This window comes from Lipomyces doorenjongii (genome assembly GCF_038497915.1).
Source record: "Lipomyces doorenjongii strain NRRL Y-27504 unplaced genomic scaffold V1508scaffold_104, whole genome shotgun sequence".
In the NCBI taxonomy this organism is placed as follows: Eukaryota; Fungi; Ascomycota; class Lipomycetes; order Lipomycetales; family Lipomycetaceae; genus Lipomyces; species Lipomyces doorenjongii.
The window spans coordinates 22,945-38,458 of NW_027118171.1; the positions used below are offsets into that span (position 1 = coordinate 22,945).

The 15,514-nt window shown below is 47.5% G+C and overlaps 6 protein-coding genes across 6 annotated transcripts; 3 read left to right on the forward strand and 3 right to left on the reverse strand.

Moving 5' to 3' along the window:
• Positions 1-310: 310 nt before the first annotated feature.
• V1508DRAFT_442340 (uncharacterized protein) lies at positions 311-1,484 on the forward strand. The gene is made up of 2 exons (XM_066942327.1): positions 311-762; positions 807-1,484. Exons 1-2 carry the CDS (start codon positions 528-530, stop codon positions 1,283-1,285), a joined length of 714 nt encoding a protein of 237 aa, XP_066792752.1. The 5' UTR covers positions 311-527; the 3' UTR covers positions 1,286-1,484.
• A 1,884-nt stretch (positions 1,485-3,368) lies between these two features.
• On the reverse strand, positions 3,369-5,599 carry V1508DRAFT_426790 (fungal-specific transcription factor domain-containing protein). Its single transcript, XM_066941611.1, has one exon. The coding sequence runs from the start codon at positions 5,547-5,549 to the stop codon at positions 3,456-3,458; it is 2,094 nt and encodes a 697-aa protein (XP_066792753.1). The 5' UTR covers positions 5,550-5,599; the 3' UTR covers positions 3,369-3,455.
• A 647-nt stretch (positions 5,600-6,246) lies between these two features.
• V1508DRAFT_458240 (uncharacterized protein) lies at positions 6,247-8,216 on the forward strand (the record flags this gene model as incomplete). The annotated part of the gene is made up of 5 exons (XM_066942713.1): positions 6,247-6,592; positions 6,971-7,010; positions 7,067-7,606; positions 7,644-7,996; positions 8,183-8,216. Exons 1-5 carry the CDS (start codon positions 6,576-6,578, stop codon positions 8,214-8,216), a joined length of 984 nt encoding a protein of 327 aa, XP_066792754.1. The 5' UTR covers positions 6,247-6,575.
• A 458-nt stretch (positions 8,217-8,674) lies between these two features.
• V1508DRAFT_377188 (uncharacterized protein) lies at positions 8,675-10,313 on the forward strand. Its single transcript, XM_066937610.1, has 2 exons — positions 8,675-9,277; positions 9,327-10,313. Exons 1-2 carry the CDS (start codon positions 8,936-8,938, stop codon positions 10,053-10,055), a joined length of 1,071 nt encoding a protein of 356 aa, XP_066792755.1. The 5' UTR covers positions 8,675-8,935; the 3' UTR covers positions 10,056-10,313.
• A 265-nt stretch (positions 10,314-10,578) lies between these two features.
• On the reverse strand, positions 10,579-11,826 carry V1508DRAFT_443802 (NADP-dependent oxidoreductase domain-containing protein; the record flags this gene model as incomplete). Its single annotated transcript, XM_066942387.1, has 6 exons — positions 11,444-11,826; positions 11,291-11,384; positions 11,193-11,234; positions 10,970-11,131; positions 10,810-10,880; positions 10,579-10,759 (listed from the first exon to the last, which is right to left on the reverse strand). The coding sequence occupies exons 1-6, from the start codon at positions 11,452-11,454 to the stop codon at positions 10,579-10,581; spliced, it is 561 nt and encodes a 186-aa protein (XP_066792756.1). The 5' UTR covers positions 11,455-11,826.
• Positions 11,827-13,877: 2,051 nt separating this feature from the next.
• On the reverse strand, positions 13,878-15,200 carry V1508DRAFT_426802 (uncharacterized protein). Its single transcript, XM_066941612.1, has 3 exons — positions 15,149-15,200; positions 14,724-15,083; positions 13,878-14,669 (listed from the first exon to the last, which is right to left on the reverse strand). The coding sequence occupies exons 2-3, from the start codon at positions 15,007-15,009 to the stop codon at positions 14,161-14,163; spliced, it is 795 nt and encodes a 264-aa protein (XP_066792757.1). The 5' UTR covers positions 15,010-15,083; positions 15,149-15,200; the 3' UTR covers positions 13,878-14,160.
• Positions 15,201-15,514: the final 314 nt, after the last annotated feature.

Sequence of the window (15,514 nt, forward strand, 5' to 3'; positions counted from 1 at the left end):
AGCTTCGAATCAGGTTTTTTCGAGGTTTTTTCGATGGACGCGAACGGCAGTATGCCTTCGCTTGATTGTCCCATACGTCCTCAATGAAGTTACGTAGCTTCAGCGCTCGCTCAATCATGTAGAACTGCGAGAGCCACCGGGTTGCGTTGTCAGAAACAAGATGCAGGACCTTGATACCTTTCGACGGTTACTTTCGTTGTAATCTTTCTGCAGCTACAAGAACGCCTGCGCGAGGGTACCCGAACAGTTGATCCAAGTCACGATATTGTGCAGTTTGCCCACAGGGCCGGCCTTTTGCCATAGCCGATGGGTAGCAGCTTCGAAGGCTTGAGTGTCCGGAATCTCTTCTTCGAAGGCTTGATAATTTTTCCCAAATAGCAGTGCCTTGACGGTGTAGGGCGGCCGGTGGTAGGGGTAGGGTTAGGGTTAGTTGGAGCCCAAGATCCAACGCGTCTGCCACAGGCCGGCCCGTCAATCAGACAATTTTATCAATCAACTGGCTCTTCGAATTGATTGATTGACTAGTAATGGCGGGCCCGATTGAATGTCCGTCAATTCACTCATTCGACAATCCGATTGAATTGTTTACCAGCCTGCCACAAACGTCGTGTCTATTGTTACCCGTGTCTATTGTTACCGGCATCATGATCTCAAAGACTAGATTTATCAAGCCATTCACATTGACTGACATCGTCATTATGTGCATTGGATTCGGAATCTTGACGTTGTTGCAAGTTGACTCTACCGCTAGTGAACGCATAGGTTATTTGATAATTCCTGGGTTTGGCACCGGGTTCATGATGCAGAGCTTGGCTCTGGAGTGCTGCTTGCGACGACCCTATTGGACTTTGGTCGATCTCTAGGCGGGGTTATTGGCGTCGCTGTGAGCCAGACGATTCTGAATGTTTCCTTGCTGTCTAAACTTGCGCAACACAACTTTGGAGTCGATTTTGATACCCACACGTTCATCAATAATCCTGCTGCTATTCTTGGGCTCCCGAAGGACGTCATAGATGATTTGATGCGCATCTACGTCGAATCAATTCGAAACGTAATGTACTTTTGTCTCGCATGTTGCTTGGCGGGGTTTGTGTCGAGTGTGTTTATTACCAACAAGCGCATTCCTCCTCCCCGAACCGTACAAAATCCTAATGCAATAGAAAAGGACTTGGGAACCAACGACATGTCACCGCAGAGCGCATGCGAAAGTGGTTCTGGACGTTCGCGAATGATTCAATGTGCAGCTAGAGTGGACGTGGAGCGAGGAGACACCATGGGCCGGTAGTAAGAAAGTTCTGGTGACGCATTACATTGGCAGGACTCACTACCAATCGCTTTGGATGTTCAAGACAAGCTTAGCCTCGAAGTATATGTAAATATAATTTGTAAGGGTAAACCATTTGGCAATGCCAAGATGTGTTCTATCGTTCACTGTAGCCTTAGCGTCAGCGAACCACATAAAACCTTTCAGAAGTTCATTCAGTGAATACAACATAACTCGTTCCAATCACCTAGCTCTCCTTTCGCGCGTGTTCTGTCTGGATGCCATCTCCCAGTTACCTCGCCTGTAGAGGTAGCCGAAGCTCGGCAGCTCTCCTGCATGTCCGACGTCACACAATATAATCGGTGTGCCGTACTCGTACCCGATCGCTTTTGAGATTTCACTCACTAAGTCGGCGTTGGTTGTCACGGTCGCTAGTAACAGAACTCGGAATTAAAGAGCTCAACTTTGCAATAATGAAACTTATGAATATTTAAACGCTCACTAGTGTTAGAGTCTAGTGACACCCCCAATTATCTTTCGTTGCACAAGGTCTATTCTGTGCGACGTCAAAACTGTAAAGTGCAAGAGGTATTAAAGCGTCGAGTCGATCAGTACGGATCTAACTTCTGGCAAAATCATATTTGAGAGATTTGAAGGATTTGGTCTATACATTGGCTTCGGAACTATTTTACTCTGATGCACAGGCGAATGACCGTACAAGCTCTGTCTATGGCAACAAAGTATGAGATGTACTCAAATATTCGACACCTAGTCTCATAACATCTAACCTACACAGAGTTAAGTCGATACATTGTTTACAGTAATATCATATCGGTAAACGAGGTTATCGGATTATTGAAATAAACGATTGGGTGTGAAACGAAGTTTTACAAAAGATGACGGGGTTATCGCGTTATTTTCGCATATGCTGGTGCTGGCGCCGCCGCCACAAATTCCTGAACCGTCGTCCGCGACAGTTCTGCTTTCGCGTTAGGAGTGTTCGTCCCATCATTTTCCAAGGTTGCTCCGAGCCGCAGCCAGCACCTCGTCAAAACCGGGGCAGACGGCCCTGACAGGCTTAAGCCCAACGCCTAGCTAGGGTCGAAGAACACGGACAACCGCGACACCCAATTGGTTTCAAACAGCTCCTAACAGTAGGGCTGGATACTATTTGCGATTAATCGTTATTCGTATTCGTAAATACGATTACTATACGAGTCCATGTAAAACTTTAGGATTACTTTACGATTAGGTTCTCGGTAATGCGATTAACTTTACGATGACAATACCGTAATCGTATCCACCCCTACCTGAGTGCTAACAGCTACGCAAGTCCGTTTCCCCCTGATCTCGAATATATCTACCTCCAATAAACCAAGCTGATATGACTATGCCCGACTGCCACTGGAGGGCTGCCCTGACAAATCCAGCGCCTTGGTCAAGTTTGGAGAGATTGATAGAGCCAGTCAGGCCGCTCAATGCATTGCCGTGGCCTGTGGTCAAGATGCTGAAGAGCTCCATGTGGTCGAAGTCCGCCTACTTCAGTCCGAAAATCGGCAATTCTTTGAAACGTTTGTGGTCTTGCCCAGAAGCTGATAAGCGTATAAGTATAGAACCCGGATAGGAGGACTGAACGGTCGATACAAAGATTCAAAGCGAAAGAATCATGAGCATGAGCGGAGGCGCTACATCCTTACATACACAAAGGATCTTGATGGCAAGGAAGCAGCGTTTGCGGCTAAGAATAAGTCTCATCGCAGACTTCCAGACAGCTTCGAGCTTGCCTGAGTGATGGCTGTATCGTCCGTCCGGCTTGATATGTGTGGTGTTTTATTGGTCTGTTCTATTCGGTTGTTGTTCGCGTTGTTTGTCTGGTGTTCTTTGTAGATATATTCAGGAATTTAATTTTATATGGCGAGAAGCCGGGCACAATATGACGCTGAGAAAAATCAGGTTATATAAGACAGCAACATTCTCATCGCTAACAAAATTTAAGGTTTCGTACATTGAGAAATTTCGAAAATATGGCGGCTGGGGTTAGGGTTATTCTTTATTGCCGGGACTAACCTTCAGTTCGCAGATCCGGAAAAGTAGTCACACGATATAAAGCCGGTAAAAAAATTTCTATTGTACATTCCATTTAATTAAGCCAACGCCATATTAATTATACATGATACCACGCAATGTCCGACTACATACCAAAAACGCTACTGAACGTGTCCATATCTGTAAAAAACTCATCCATCTCGTTAAACACATTCAATTCTGTATCGCCTGCCCGCAGCATTGCATTATCTCCGTCAATCGAGCCTACCGGCTCGAACAAGTCTTTTTCAGCACTCGCCACGACACTGGGATTCAAGTGCATATCGATATTATCGACAATCTCGTCAAACTCGGCATCATTCATCAAAGGGTCTATCGTAGGTTCTGTCTTTACGGTCTCATTTGAAGTTGCCGTAAGCGATATCGGATCCAATTTCCGCCACAGAGCGTCACAGAGTGGTAATATCCAGTCCGCATGATCCCAACACTCCTGAGCTTGGTAAACAATCATCTCGCATACCTTCAACTGCGTCCTGTGCAACCGCCCGTGTCCAGTCCTCGTCTGCAGCAGTGTAAACGACAACACCATTGCCATGAAAAAACTACCGAACGCGTCCTGCGGCATATCCATTATCTCAGACCGCGTCACGAGATTCGATCCGATCTCCGTGATTTGGTTCAGCGCAGCTTGCGCGATTGTGTAGGACATTACCGACGGGAGGGACACCTGATAGAGGTAGATTACGTTGTGGTAGTACATTACTGATAGCGCGGACGCGAGGACGCTGAGATCGGATGTCGATAGACATTTATCGAGGTCAAGACATAGTGGGAGCGAGGCGTGCCAACTGTCGAGCCGTTTAAGCACTGCCAGGACGAATGTTGTCGAGATGGCATTCGCCGAACGCGCGCAGACAATGTCACGGAGTATCATGCTGAGTTTCGTCATTTCAATGACGTACATGCCATGTGCGTGCACATGGCTGCCAAACGGTTTGTCCCCATCATCGGGGGGGTCACCGTCAGATTCAAAGTCACTCAGTTGTAAAGGCTGGACATCGCACTGAGACATATTGATTCGCAATGGCTTGCCAAGTAGAGCCGCAGAAAAACTGTCCCTGACGACGAGCACCGACCAAATTCGTCTCCGCAGAGCCTTCTCAGAGTCCTCCAAATCCGACGCACGAACAGCACGATGCATGCCGAGCGACTCGGCAATATTAACGGCCGTATTCAGCCACGAAAACGTGTTCCGATAATCATGCGGTTGGCCACCCCAGAACGATAATAGAATCGCGCTTTGGACGAGAGTGATTTTGTCGGTCTCATAGCAGAAATCAAAGAGCAATTTTGCGCGGCGGTAGAATATCATACGCGCCTCGCGACGAGTACTGCCACACTTGGAATCCCGACAGAGGACGTTGACAGGACCGTACGTAGCCGCGGCGAAACAGATAGACTGGAGGAGGAGCCAGGGAACTTTGTCGGCTTTGTAGAGACGCAGGAACGAAGTCCGGTCTAGAATCGGAAAGACGGAATGGACTTTGTGGAAGTAGGACGTGACAAGCTGGTGCAAGACTGCGCGGTCGGGCTTGCTGAAGCATTTCTCATCTGCCAGGAATGCAAGTTTGGCCACTGTGATATGCTTCGGATGCTTAGCTGGAGTAGCTTGATCGTGCTCGTCGGACGACCGGCGGTGGCGGATGCGTCCTGTCTTGGAGTGTTGGTTTTGGAGGAGAAAGCTCATGGGGAACGACTCGCCAAAGTAGGACACTGGAGTCTTGTCGACGACCGGCTTCTGGGGATCGAGAAATGACTCTATGATCAAGTTCCAGCTAGGTTTCTTGAATGCTGCAGCAGTCTGAACTGGTTCGACAACTTGCGACGGAGGAGGAGGTGACAGCGAACAATCATCAGAAGAAGAAGGAGACGGACTAGGTGACTGACAACTGATAACAATCTCCGAGTGCATCTTCATCTGTCGCTCACGCTCCTCCTTCTCCTTACGAGCCTTCACTTTCTTCAGCCACTCTTTCCGATCATACGTTCCTCTTCTCGACTGAATCAGCTCGCAGTCTATCACACCTCGTTCCTTGCACCTCGAACACGGGCTGCCGTGGATAGACACATCGCACTTTATCTTAGATGCATGGCACTTTGTGCACGCGATCGACGACCGCGAACCACGGCCCGTGCCCTTACCCTTGATTGTTGAGGTATTTGGCCGTGCATTTGTCATAGTGAGTAGACGTGGTGGTAATAGACGCGGTAGTCGGTTGTAAGATGAACTTGGACAGACCAGCGAGCCCCAGCTAGAAATATTTGGTCCGGGGCCCCGGAGGTGCTGCGATGAACGCAGTGGCGGCGGCTTTACGCTGGTAGTTAACGTTGGGGCACCCGTTCTACCGGCTACCGACGGCGAAAACGCCGGACGATGAATATCTCCGGACCTATAACCGTGTTGGGAAACAAAACAGTGTAGAAGATGCCTTTATCGTTAAGGATTGACCAGTTGTAAGTTATGATTGTTCTTTACAATTACTCTACATCCAGAATTGACAATGTGCGAATTGCGGTCAAAAAATCATAATGCAGTTTGTGTGTATCGGAGAATTGAATTAGACTGCCAACCTCAAAAGCGGGTAACAAAAAAGGCAGCATTACCCCATGGGGAAATCAGATGGTCAACAGGGTAAGGGTGCGGCCTTCCCATTCCGACCTGCAAGAGGATTGTGTCCTCGAGACGGTGGCCAACGTCAGCGCTCGTCCCGAACCACTCGGAGCTACCAAGGAAGGCATCCTGCTTGGAACATCATGAATTAATTATAGAGATTTACAGACGTATGATTACGAGTTTTACGTATAGTATAGTCCAAAATGAGCAGCGCTTATTCCAAATTCTTGCCTGCTATCGCAACACCGCAGAAATTGAAATGGGAGTCATAATCGAAAAGCAACTTGAAGTTGTTCGGCCAAAAGCCGTGGACACTGAGCCCATATAGCCGAAAGTCAAACCCGGAATTATTAGCCGAGCCGGCACTCATTCTTGGTTTCAGCAAGGGTCTCGTACCGTATCTTTTTGAGAGCTGCTAAGCGGAAGTCCCCGGGCGTGGAACGGAGATATTACAGTGCTCAGCTGCCTGGAACGGACATATTACAGTGCTCAGACTATATTCGTCTCTAAGGACATGCTGACACATGTAATAGTTGATTGCTTACTGCACCAGTGGCGGAAGCAAGCAGTTCCTAGAGCAGCCAGCTCGCGATGATATCGTCGGAAACGTCTGTCTGGCACGTTCTTCATAGAAAAATTCTGCATTTATCGCGAAATAAGAAAACTAAAGCTCATAGGACCTCATTTGTCTCCGCTGCCTGCGAGCAAATGAACACATACGCCGGCGACTGTTGCAATTAACTGCACTGTACTGACATCTGACCTGCATCCCGCTTAATGAATAATCGATCAATCCCGAGTCCAGAGCTCACCGTGCATATTCGCTCGATATAGAGAGACGGCCTTGGACATCAACGGAAAGGACCTTGAGCAATGTTTCCCAGACACATCGCTTACCCGGCCCGCTAACTAGCCCCTCTATATTACACATCCAATTGCCCCGCTGTAGTTTCTTTCATTGTTCGTCTTTCATAGTTGCTAAAAAGGGTTTACACTTGTCACTGGGGCCTTGTTGGCGCCGGAGATGTACGTCGCCTAATTTTAAGTCTTTAGCATATAGAATACTGACAATAACAAGACAGATTTCCGAGCTCTTTTTGCGGGATCTCCTCGTAGTCTCGGCCACCCGCGGCGTAACGGACGTGGCCCACATATCCGTCGCCGTGGCCGCCCGCTCACTCGACTGCGCCACAGCCTTCATCGCGACTCACGCGCCTGATCTCAAAGATTCGATCAAAGCCTACGGAAGCTATGCTGAGATTGTCGCTGACTCCTCCATCGACGTGATTTACATCGGCACGACTCAGTCCACGCACTATGAAGTCGCCCTGCTCGCTCTCCGTGCTGGGAAAAACGTACTCTGTGAGAAACCATTCACGATCGACTCGAAACAAGCGGAACACCTTGCACTCGTGGCGAAGGAGAAGAATGTTTTTCTCATGGAAGCCGTCTGGACACGATTCTTCCCATTGACTATAGAGTTCGAGAAGTTGATTCACGAAAATATGGTGGTTGGGCCCATTCGCCGTGTGTTCACTGACTTTTCTGTATACTGTCCAGCGGATCCCAGCTTCAGGCTGTGCAATATTGAAGCCGGTGGTGGTGCTCTGTTGGACCTTGTTGTACGCGCTCATGTGGATGTTTCTTGCATGCTACAAGCATCCCGAAAACCATCGGAGCAATCCCGATGTCGTGAAAGCCGTCAGTTTGAAGTCGCCTTGGAACGTAGATGAGACGACCGCAATCACGACGTTATGGTCGAAACCCAAGATTCTGTGCCTCTCAACATGTTCTTTGATGATGGATTCACCTTCTGAATGTGTTGTCCGAGTTCAAGGCGACAAAGGCGACGTCATTATCCAGATCCACGGCTCCAGACCCGAAAAACTCATTATTAATGTTAGGGGGGAAGAATCTAAAATACTTAATTTCCCGATCCCGGGGCAAGGATTGTTTTGGGAAGCCGATGCCGTTGCGAGGGATATTAGAGATGGCAAGATGGCCAATGACCGGTATCCCGTCCATTCCCTTGCATCATTCTTTCGTTACTTCTACTTTGTCTTATTCATTCTGTTACCCGGGAGAGACAGAGTGTGTGCATTTTATAGTGCCTCGTTCGTTACTTTGTGGTTGTGTTAGACGATCCGTTGACAAGAGTGTCCAGTTTCATTTAATTTCATTTCTGTCCTTTCAGATAGTAATTTAGCTGAGTTAAAACCGCACAATCTTTAAGTACCCACGGGTTTTACCGGAGTCCTGACAATTCCGAGGAATTTAATCCATTTAAATCTCGAATACAAATCTCGAAATTCCATAGATAACTCATTCAAACAGTGCGACATAATAAATCATTGCAGAAATCTATATACACTTCTCAGCTATATTACAGCATTACAGTGGACCTTGGACCAGACCTGAAATACTCCACATCTATCTTTCCTACTAGGAAATTATATTTATCTGCCAATTTGGGACTTGGCGTTATTCGACATCCCCATCCGCCATCTTTTAAAATGCGGCGGATATTTACTCGGGGCGGATAATTTGACGGATAGAATCCGCCATATCCGCCATCTGTCAACAGCCCTAAGCTGCCACTGCGGTTCAGCTAACCAAGAATCATCTATCTCTGAATTTGACTAGTTTGTTCCAATATAAATGGTTTGAAGGTATGGTAAATGGTCGGAGCTGGCCATTCACACCATAAGCCCGTTACGCCATACCTTATTTGGGCAAGGGCTACTCCACTATAGCTGGTTCGCGTAAAATTAGTTGCAGAACCTCCCTTGGACGTCCGCGCCGCACGATTATTACCGCAGCCAGTTCATCGCAGAGTGTGGGGAGAACAGGGGACAAACCATCCTGGGTACAACCACTTTTCCCATCCGCTGTCCGCTGTCAATTACCAGTCGCTCTGATCTCTCTTCTCTACTATCCCACTCGTTCTGTCTATGTTAACTAAAATGGCGCCTGTCAAGAAAATGAAAGTCGGTTGCGCGGGGTTGGGCAGAATGGGTCAACGCCATGCCAACAACTTCCTCAACCACACCCCTCGGGCGGAACTCGTCGCCGCATTCAGCCCAGACTCGCGCGAAATTGCTTGGGCGAAAGAGAATCTGGAGCCATATGGCGTGACGCTTTATATGGACTACGATGAGATGTTAAAGCACGAGGGTCTAGAAGCCGTAGTGCTGGCCACTGTTACGGCCGTCCACGCTGAGCAAGCAATTAAGGCTATTATGGCGGACAAGCATGTTTTGAGTGAGAAGCCGTTGAGTACCAGTGACGAGATTGTAAGCAGCTATATCTTATAGTTTTCGGGTATTATATTGACAAAGACAGTCGCAACAAGTGGTAGATGCAGCAACGAAGAAACCACACCTAAAAGTAATGTGCGGCTTCTCCCGTCGTTTCGATGCGTCTTACCGGGATGTAAAAGCGAAAATAGACGCAGGGCTCATCGGTAAACCAATCGTTTTTCATGGCCAAACAGGGGACAAACGCGATCCGTCAGGTTTCTTTGTGCAATATGCGCAGTTCTCGGGCGGTATCTTTGTTGATTGCACTATCCATGATATTGACCTCGCGTTGTGGTTCTTTGGCGAGGAGAATGTTGTCAAGAGCATTTACGCCGCGGGAGTCACGGCTATCGAACCTGGGCTCCGCCAGTACAACGACTGTGATAACGCTGTTGGCATTGTGGAATTCCATTCTGACCAAATCGCATACTTTTATGTCACGCGCATGATGGCTGCAGGACAAGAAGACCAGACCTTTATTGTCGGTACCGAAGGCAAGCTCACTGTCAACCAGAACCCTGCAATCAATCTTGTCCATATTCATGACAAATTAGGCGTTAGGAGACAAATCCCGCAAAACTACTTTGAAAGATTTAGTGAGGGGTTCACGCGTGAGGCTAATCAGTTCACGGCAGCGGTGCTGGATGACTTGCCGACTCCATTAGATCCACAGGGTGCAGTGCATGCGGTAAAGATTGCAAGAGCGTTGCAGGAGTCCATGAACACGGGTCAGAAGATAATGTACGACGAGAACGAGCAAAGGATTAACTAGATGTGTCTATTGAGGACAGCGCCGGTATATTTTGCAAATTATATCTAATTCTCATGAATGAGGCAATGACCCTATTCACCATTGAAGCGTAGTCATGTTTTTAATACGTCAGGCTTTTTTAGTTTCAAGGCTTAGCGTTTTGCTATTGCATATCGAAATTGCAGTGATACAATTACTTGTATGAGTTCGCTGTTGTAGAAGTATAGTGAAGATGCTGATCCCCTGAGATAAAAGTCAAATAGAAATTTTAGTACCGACCAACGAGGGCATAGACACAAAATCATAAACAACGCGCAACGCACCCAGGAGAGATCACCAAAGCGATCGATACTTCATTTTTTCAACTGTCCTCGTGGGAGGATGTGATGATAGATCGCCAGTGAAGTGCAAGCTGGGATCGCACTCTCAATGGTTTCTTAGACTTCGCTGGCATTCATATATCCTTTTGGGATAAATATATCGCGTCTTGTAGCGCTTTCGGGTTCCAAGGAGGGAAAGATTCCAATTATAAATTTGTCGACTTCTAGTACGTCCGATGCTGGAATAGGCATTGTTGATATATTTGGCACTGCACACCTTGGTTGACAGCCGGAACGATGATGGTTGAGGGTGCCTTCAATAGTTGCTCTAAATGGTAAGTAGAGAAGTTGGACACCCCAATGGACTTGACCTTGCCGGTCTTGAGAAGCTCCTGCATTGATGCCCTAGGCTCGTCAAAATCTAGTTATAACAGAGACTACAGTGAGGTATATACCAGGTGGTGATATAATTCCAGTCTTCATCGGGCAAGAGATCACGAAGTGGTAGGAAAGAGTGGATGATTGCCTTTAGGATTCAGAGTGACAGGCCAATGCATAAGATACTATTTAATATTAATATCTTGCATTCTAAGTGCACAAATATTTAGTACATACGAGATCGACATACTCAACACCCAAGTTCTTCAACGAAACCTCAAGGTCTTCGGAAACCCGGGTATGACCGGTACTCCACAGCTTCGAAGTCAAAAAGATATTCTCGCGTGGAACACCGCTGTCCTTGATTGCCTTGCCAACGGGAACTTCATTGCCATAGCACTAGCACTCGATATCAACATCCGTACGCGACCTTAAGAAAATCCAAGTCTAAGCAACCTACGAAGGCAGCATCAATGTGCTTGTAGCCGGTATTTAAGGCAGTCTATGAAAACGTTAGCTATGACTCAGATAGTCTAAGTTGCTCGCCCATAACCGTACCAGAACAGCTTCGTAGACTTCCTCGTCCGGCGATTGCCATGTTCCGAGACCGAGTGCTGGAATGATACTGACATCGTTGAGCATAAAAGTGCGTCTGCTTCTACATTAGTATCACAGCATTGTTAAAAAGTTGATAAGTATCTCAGTAATTACCCCGTAGCCATTTCGCAGACCTTTGCACTGACTCCAGATATGAAGCGCGTAGTCGACTCAGGCAACCAAGACTGCTAGAAAAACGACAGGCGGACTCTTAATCAACGCCAGCCCAGGGCAAGCGAAAACAATTACGTTTGGTGTGAATATTGGAGTAGAAGTGCTCAACGGGAGCGTCGTGATTCGCGCAGCTTTGTGGTGGACCAGTACGAAAAGCCGATGACCGGCTCTATGCTATACCATAGCCGAACCGTCGAGTCCGATTGATTCGCTAGCATACTTTGTACATCTTCCAAGTAGGACGATTGAGTATTCCACTTTGCCGGCTGAATACATTGACTGGCTCTTACCTTTGCTCGGCTCGCAACGTTGCGGCATTCGCATTCATAGAGTGCATCCGGCATTCGACTGCGACCTTGGTCAGGCACTGAGAACAAGAGCCGCAGGAACTGCGGCCGCAATGATCTCGGATAACATCCACAACCAAAATTATATTGATTCCGGGTAACACATTTCGATGCGGTGAGGGCGAGGCGGTTACGCGGCCAAGAAGAAACCGATTCCACCGCACTATCGGGTTCCTTTTTCCAATCTATGAAACCTTGGAACTGCCTGTGTCGCTGTTTCGGCTCAGCGTATTGTCAGCTGACCTTGACCCCAAACCGGCTCTTTTGGTTTGCAGATAAATTGTTACAAATATCAACATCCGCAATAGCTAACCCGGTGGAATCCTCATCTTCCTCGGACTCCTTTTCGTTGCGGTTTCCGTTGAGGTTCAGTGTTAAATTCTTCCCTGGATTTTTGTAGGCCTAAGGTTTTTCTGGGGTTATACTCGATTTTTCTTTGGAGATTAGAGCCCCTCGAATGACATCAGCACATAGTGCCTCATGGTTGTTTTTCTCTATCGAGTGAACACTGCCACTGTCCCGTCATGCGAGCAAGAAGCTCTCGAGGATCGACTGAAAGTATATTCCACTATCGAGAGTTATTAGCGTCAATACTCAGTCAGATGTATCAGAAGACTGCATTGGGAATCAGTGAAGACGTGGTTAACTTGGCGTCAGTTCTCGTCTTCATCTCGCCGAGTGACCTAGGACCTATAAAGGGCACATGTGGAATGATGGATGTCGAAAGCTTTTGCCTAGCACTGGCAGCGAACATGTCTCTGGGCACGATGAAGACCGCTCTTGTACCGCCTAGCGCTGCCCCCAGGTACTCGCGGGAAAGGTGTATATTGTCGGATCGACTACGCAGGAGAACATTTTAACGAATGAATAGCATAGCTGTGCGCTTCGGTGCAGGATGTACTTTGTGCAGCTTGGGATGTCAACGTCGTTGGTAGGTCTCACTTAATGCACCAACAAATGTAGATGTGTTCGAGGATTTATCATATCATCTGAAAGATTACACGGCATCAAAGATGTAATAGATTGCGTAGCTTGGACATGTCTTTTTATGTTCTCCGATGCGTTTGTTTGGCGGCTTTGTGACATTGTTGGGTTGCAAACCACTACTCGGAGCCCAAGCTGGCTCAAAAGGACCCTCTGTTTACACTTATGGAGTGATTAAGCTTCGCTGTAATTACGATGCGAATGTCTTACCATTTTATGCTCTTGTTCTTGTTTGCAGGCTCAGATAAACCAATTCAAGCTTATCATTTAATTCCATGAGACAGAGACATCATATCATCACTACTCATTCACATGATTTCCGCTCGACATTCACTGACTCATTCCTTACTTCGGATTATGAATTCGACCGCAATCTCCATTCAAGGACTCCATCCAGTCTTTCCGGAATTTTTTTCTTAGCGTGACTCTATTCTGTACGACAATATTCTGAGTATGGTGGCACTATCCACAACGCCTCGAATAATTCTTTGTTCCTTACTTGCAGCCTAGCAGCTAGACAATGAGGGTTCGCAGATACTCTCCAGCATTAATAAATTCTTAACCCACTTTACTTCAATTTGTCTTTGAGTAATGGGGGAACGAGCGCATATTCATCCAAATTGTACCCCAACTCTGGCATGACGTCCAGTAAACGGTTTGATACTTGAAAGCACTCAAGTTAAATAATTACTTGGATTAGTGCCGATCAAGCTCGCGCAAAAGGCCATAGCGACTCACATAATCATTTGAGAGTGATTTGGGAAAGGAAGCTGGGTCAATCAAAAGCTAGAGAACTATTGCGCCCCGATGATGTCCTTGTTCAGAGGCAGAAGGCCGAACTCCAGATTGACAGACCTAGTGGTGTTTCTGACTCTTCATCAAAGTCATTTGCTTAGAATTGACCGGACAGTGCAATGGCATTGATATTAAGAACATTGCCGAAGTATTCATCGCATGCCGGATACGGCGTACAAGAAGAGCTGCAGGGCGAGTAATGTCGTTCGAGGAGGGACGAAAAATGATTGTGTTTTTTCACTTCGCCAATGTGGGATAAGTTTTTTATTGAATATAAAATTGCAATCGAAAAGCAAGTCAGTCCCAGAATTTTGATATTTTAGATTTGATTGTAAATGAAGGAGACTGAGGAGGGTTACTGATGTACGAGTGAGCAACATCATGGTGAACATTGAGGCGTAACACATTCTGACGGCAATGGTAATTTGAAACGTTACACAGATCGTGGAAGAGGCTACGATAAGAACATCCTCTTCAAACGTTCTCTTCTCTATCCTAAGGAACTCATATTGATAATCCGTCTTGTTTCGCTCAAAATGGCACAAGCCCGTCCTTGCCAACAATTTTCCCCACGTCAGCATCCCTCTCCCCCTCCACAACACGCTTGAGCACATTTCCGCCAATGCTCGGATGTCCACCTCCCATCTCCAGTACCTTCTCCCGTATGTTTCCAAGATTCGTCGCCAGGAACCCTGGCCCGACACCCCAGACCTTCACCCCATCCTCTTTCAACTTGTGGTTCCAGTCCAGCATCAGCATGTTGAGTGCTGTCTTGCTGCAGCGGTATCCAATCGTCTCGAAGTCTATATTCTTGGGCCACCCAGCCGGCTGAGGCGGCGTGGGAAAGTACTCCACGCTTGCTTTGGAGATCTGGGAGAGACCGGCCACGAAGATCAGGCGGGGGTCGACCGACTTAAGCAAAAGCGGCATGAATGTCCAGGTCATGACCTGCGCACCGGCAACGTTTACGTCGTAGGCCTTGGTAAAGCAGTCGCGGAGAGAAACTTTGCCGGCGAGGAATTCAATGTCGAAGGTGGCCCCTGGGGGACATTAGTTCGCGTGGAATGTCATGGGATATAAGGAGGTGTGCATACCAGCGTTGTTGATGAGGGCGTCGATGTGCCCTGGACTGGCCTTGACTTGCTCGAAAGCCTTCTCGATCGATTTGTCACTAGTGACATCGAGTTGAAGTACTTCAACGGTGTTGGTCGACTCCGGACATTCCTTGTGAAGGTTCTTGATTGCAAGCTTGGCCCTCTCCAGAGAACGACTGCCGAGAAGAACGTGGTAGGCCTTATCGGACCGCAGAAACGCCTTGACGGCCTCGTAGCCGATGCCAGTGTTGGCGCCGGTGACGAGGACAACCTTTGGGGACGCCATTGCTGTTATTTGCTCGCAGTTCGCTCAGTCGTTGTCTTCTGTGTCTCTTTGTTGAGTGACTTTAGTTGCTTATCCTGAACTCGAGCATTCTGTCAGTGACCTGCCCCACCTCTTTATATCATGTATATTCTCGCCGGACATTTGGACAGTTTCCGATGTCCTATTTTCCGTTTGCCCGTCCATGGTGATAAGGTAGGGTATGAAAGGGAACGATGTTGCGGAGCCGGGCCCGGAGATAATTATGGGTGCTATTAGGGTTGGGTCTCACAGCCACAGTGCGGAATTAAGCTCTGCACCTGCGCTTAACACTACAGGGTTAACAGTAAATGCCCCAGGCTGAACGCCCCCGAAAAATTATTGCCAGACGGCCAGGTCTCGGGGACAAGAGAAAGATGCGGGTGGTTTTGTTTGATAGGGCTGGACACGAATACAATTTTCTCTATTCGCATTCGTATTCGCAATTCGCAGAATAAACTTTCATTCGCAACGAATAAAATGTCGGCTG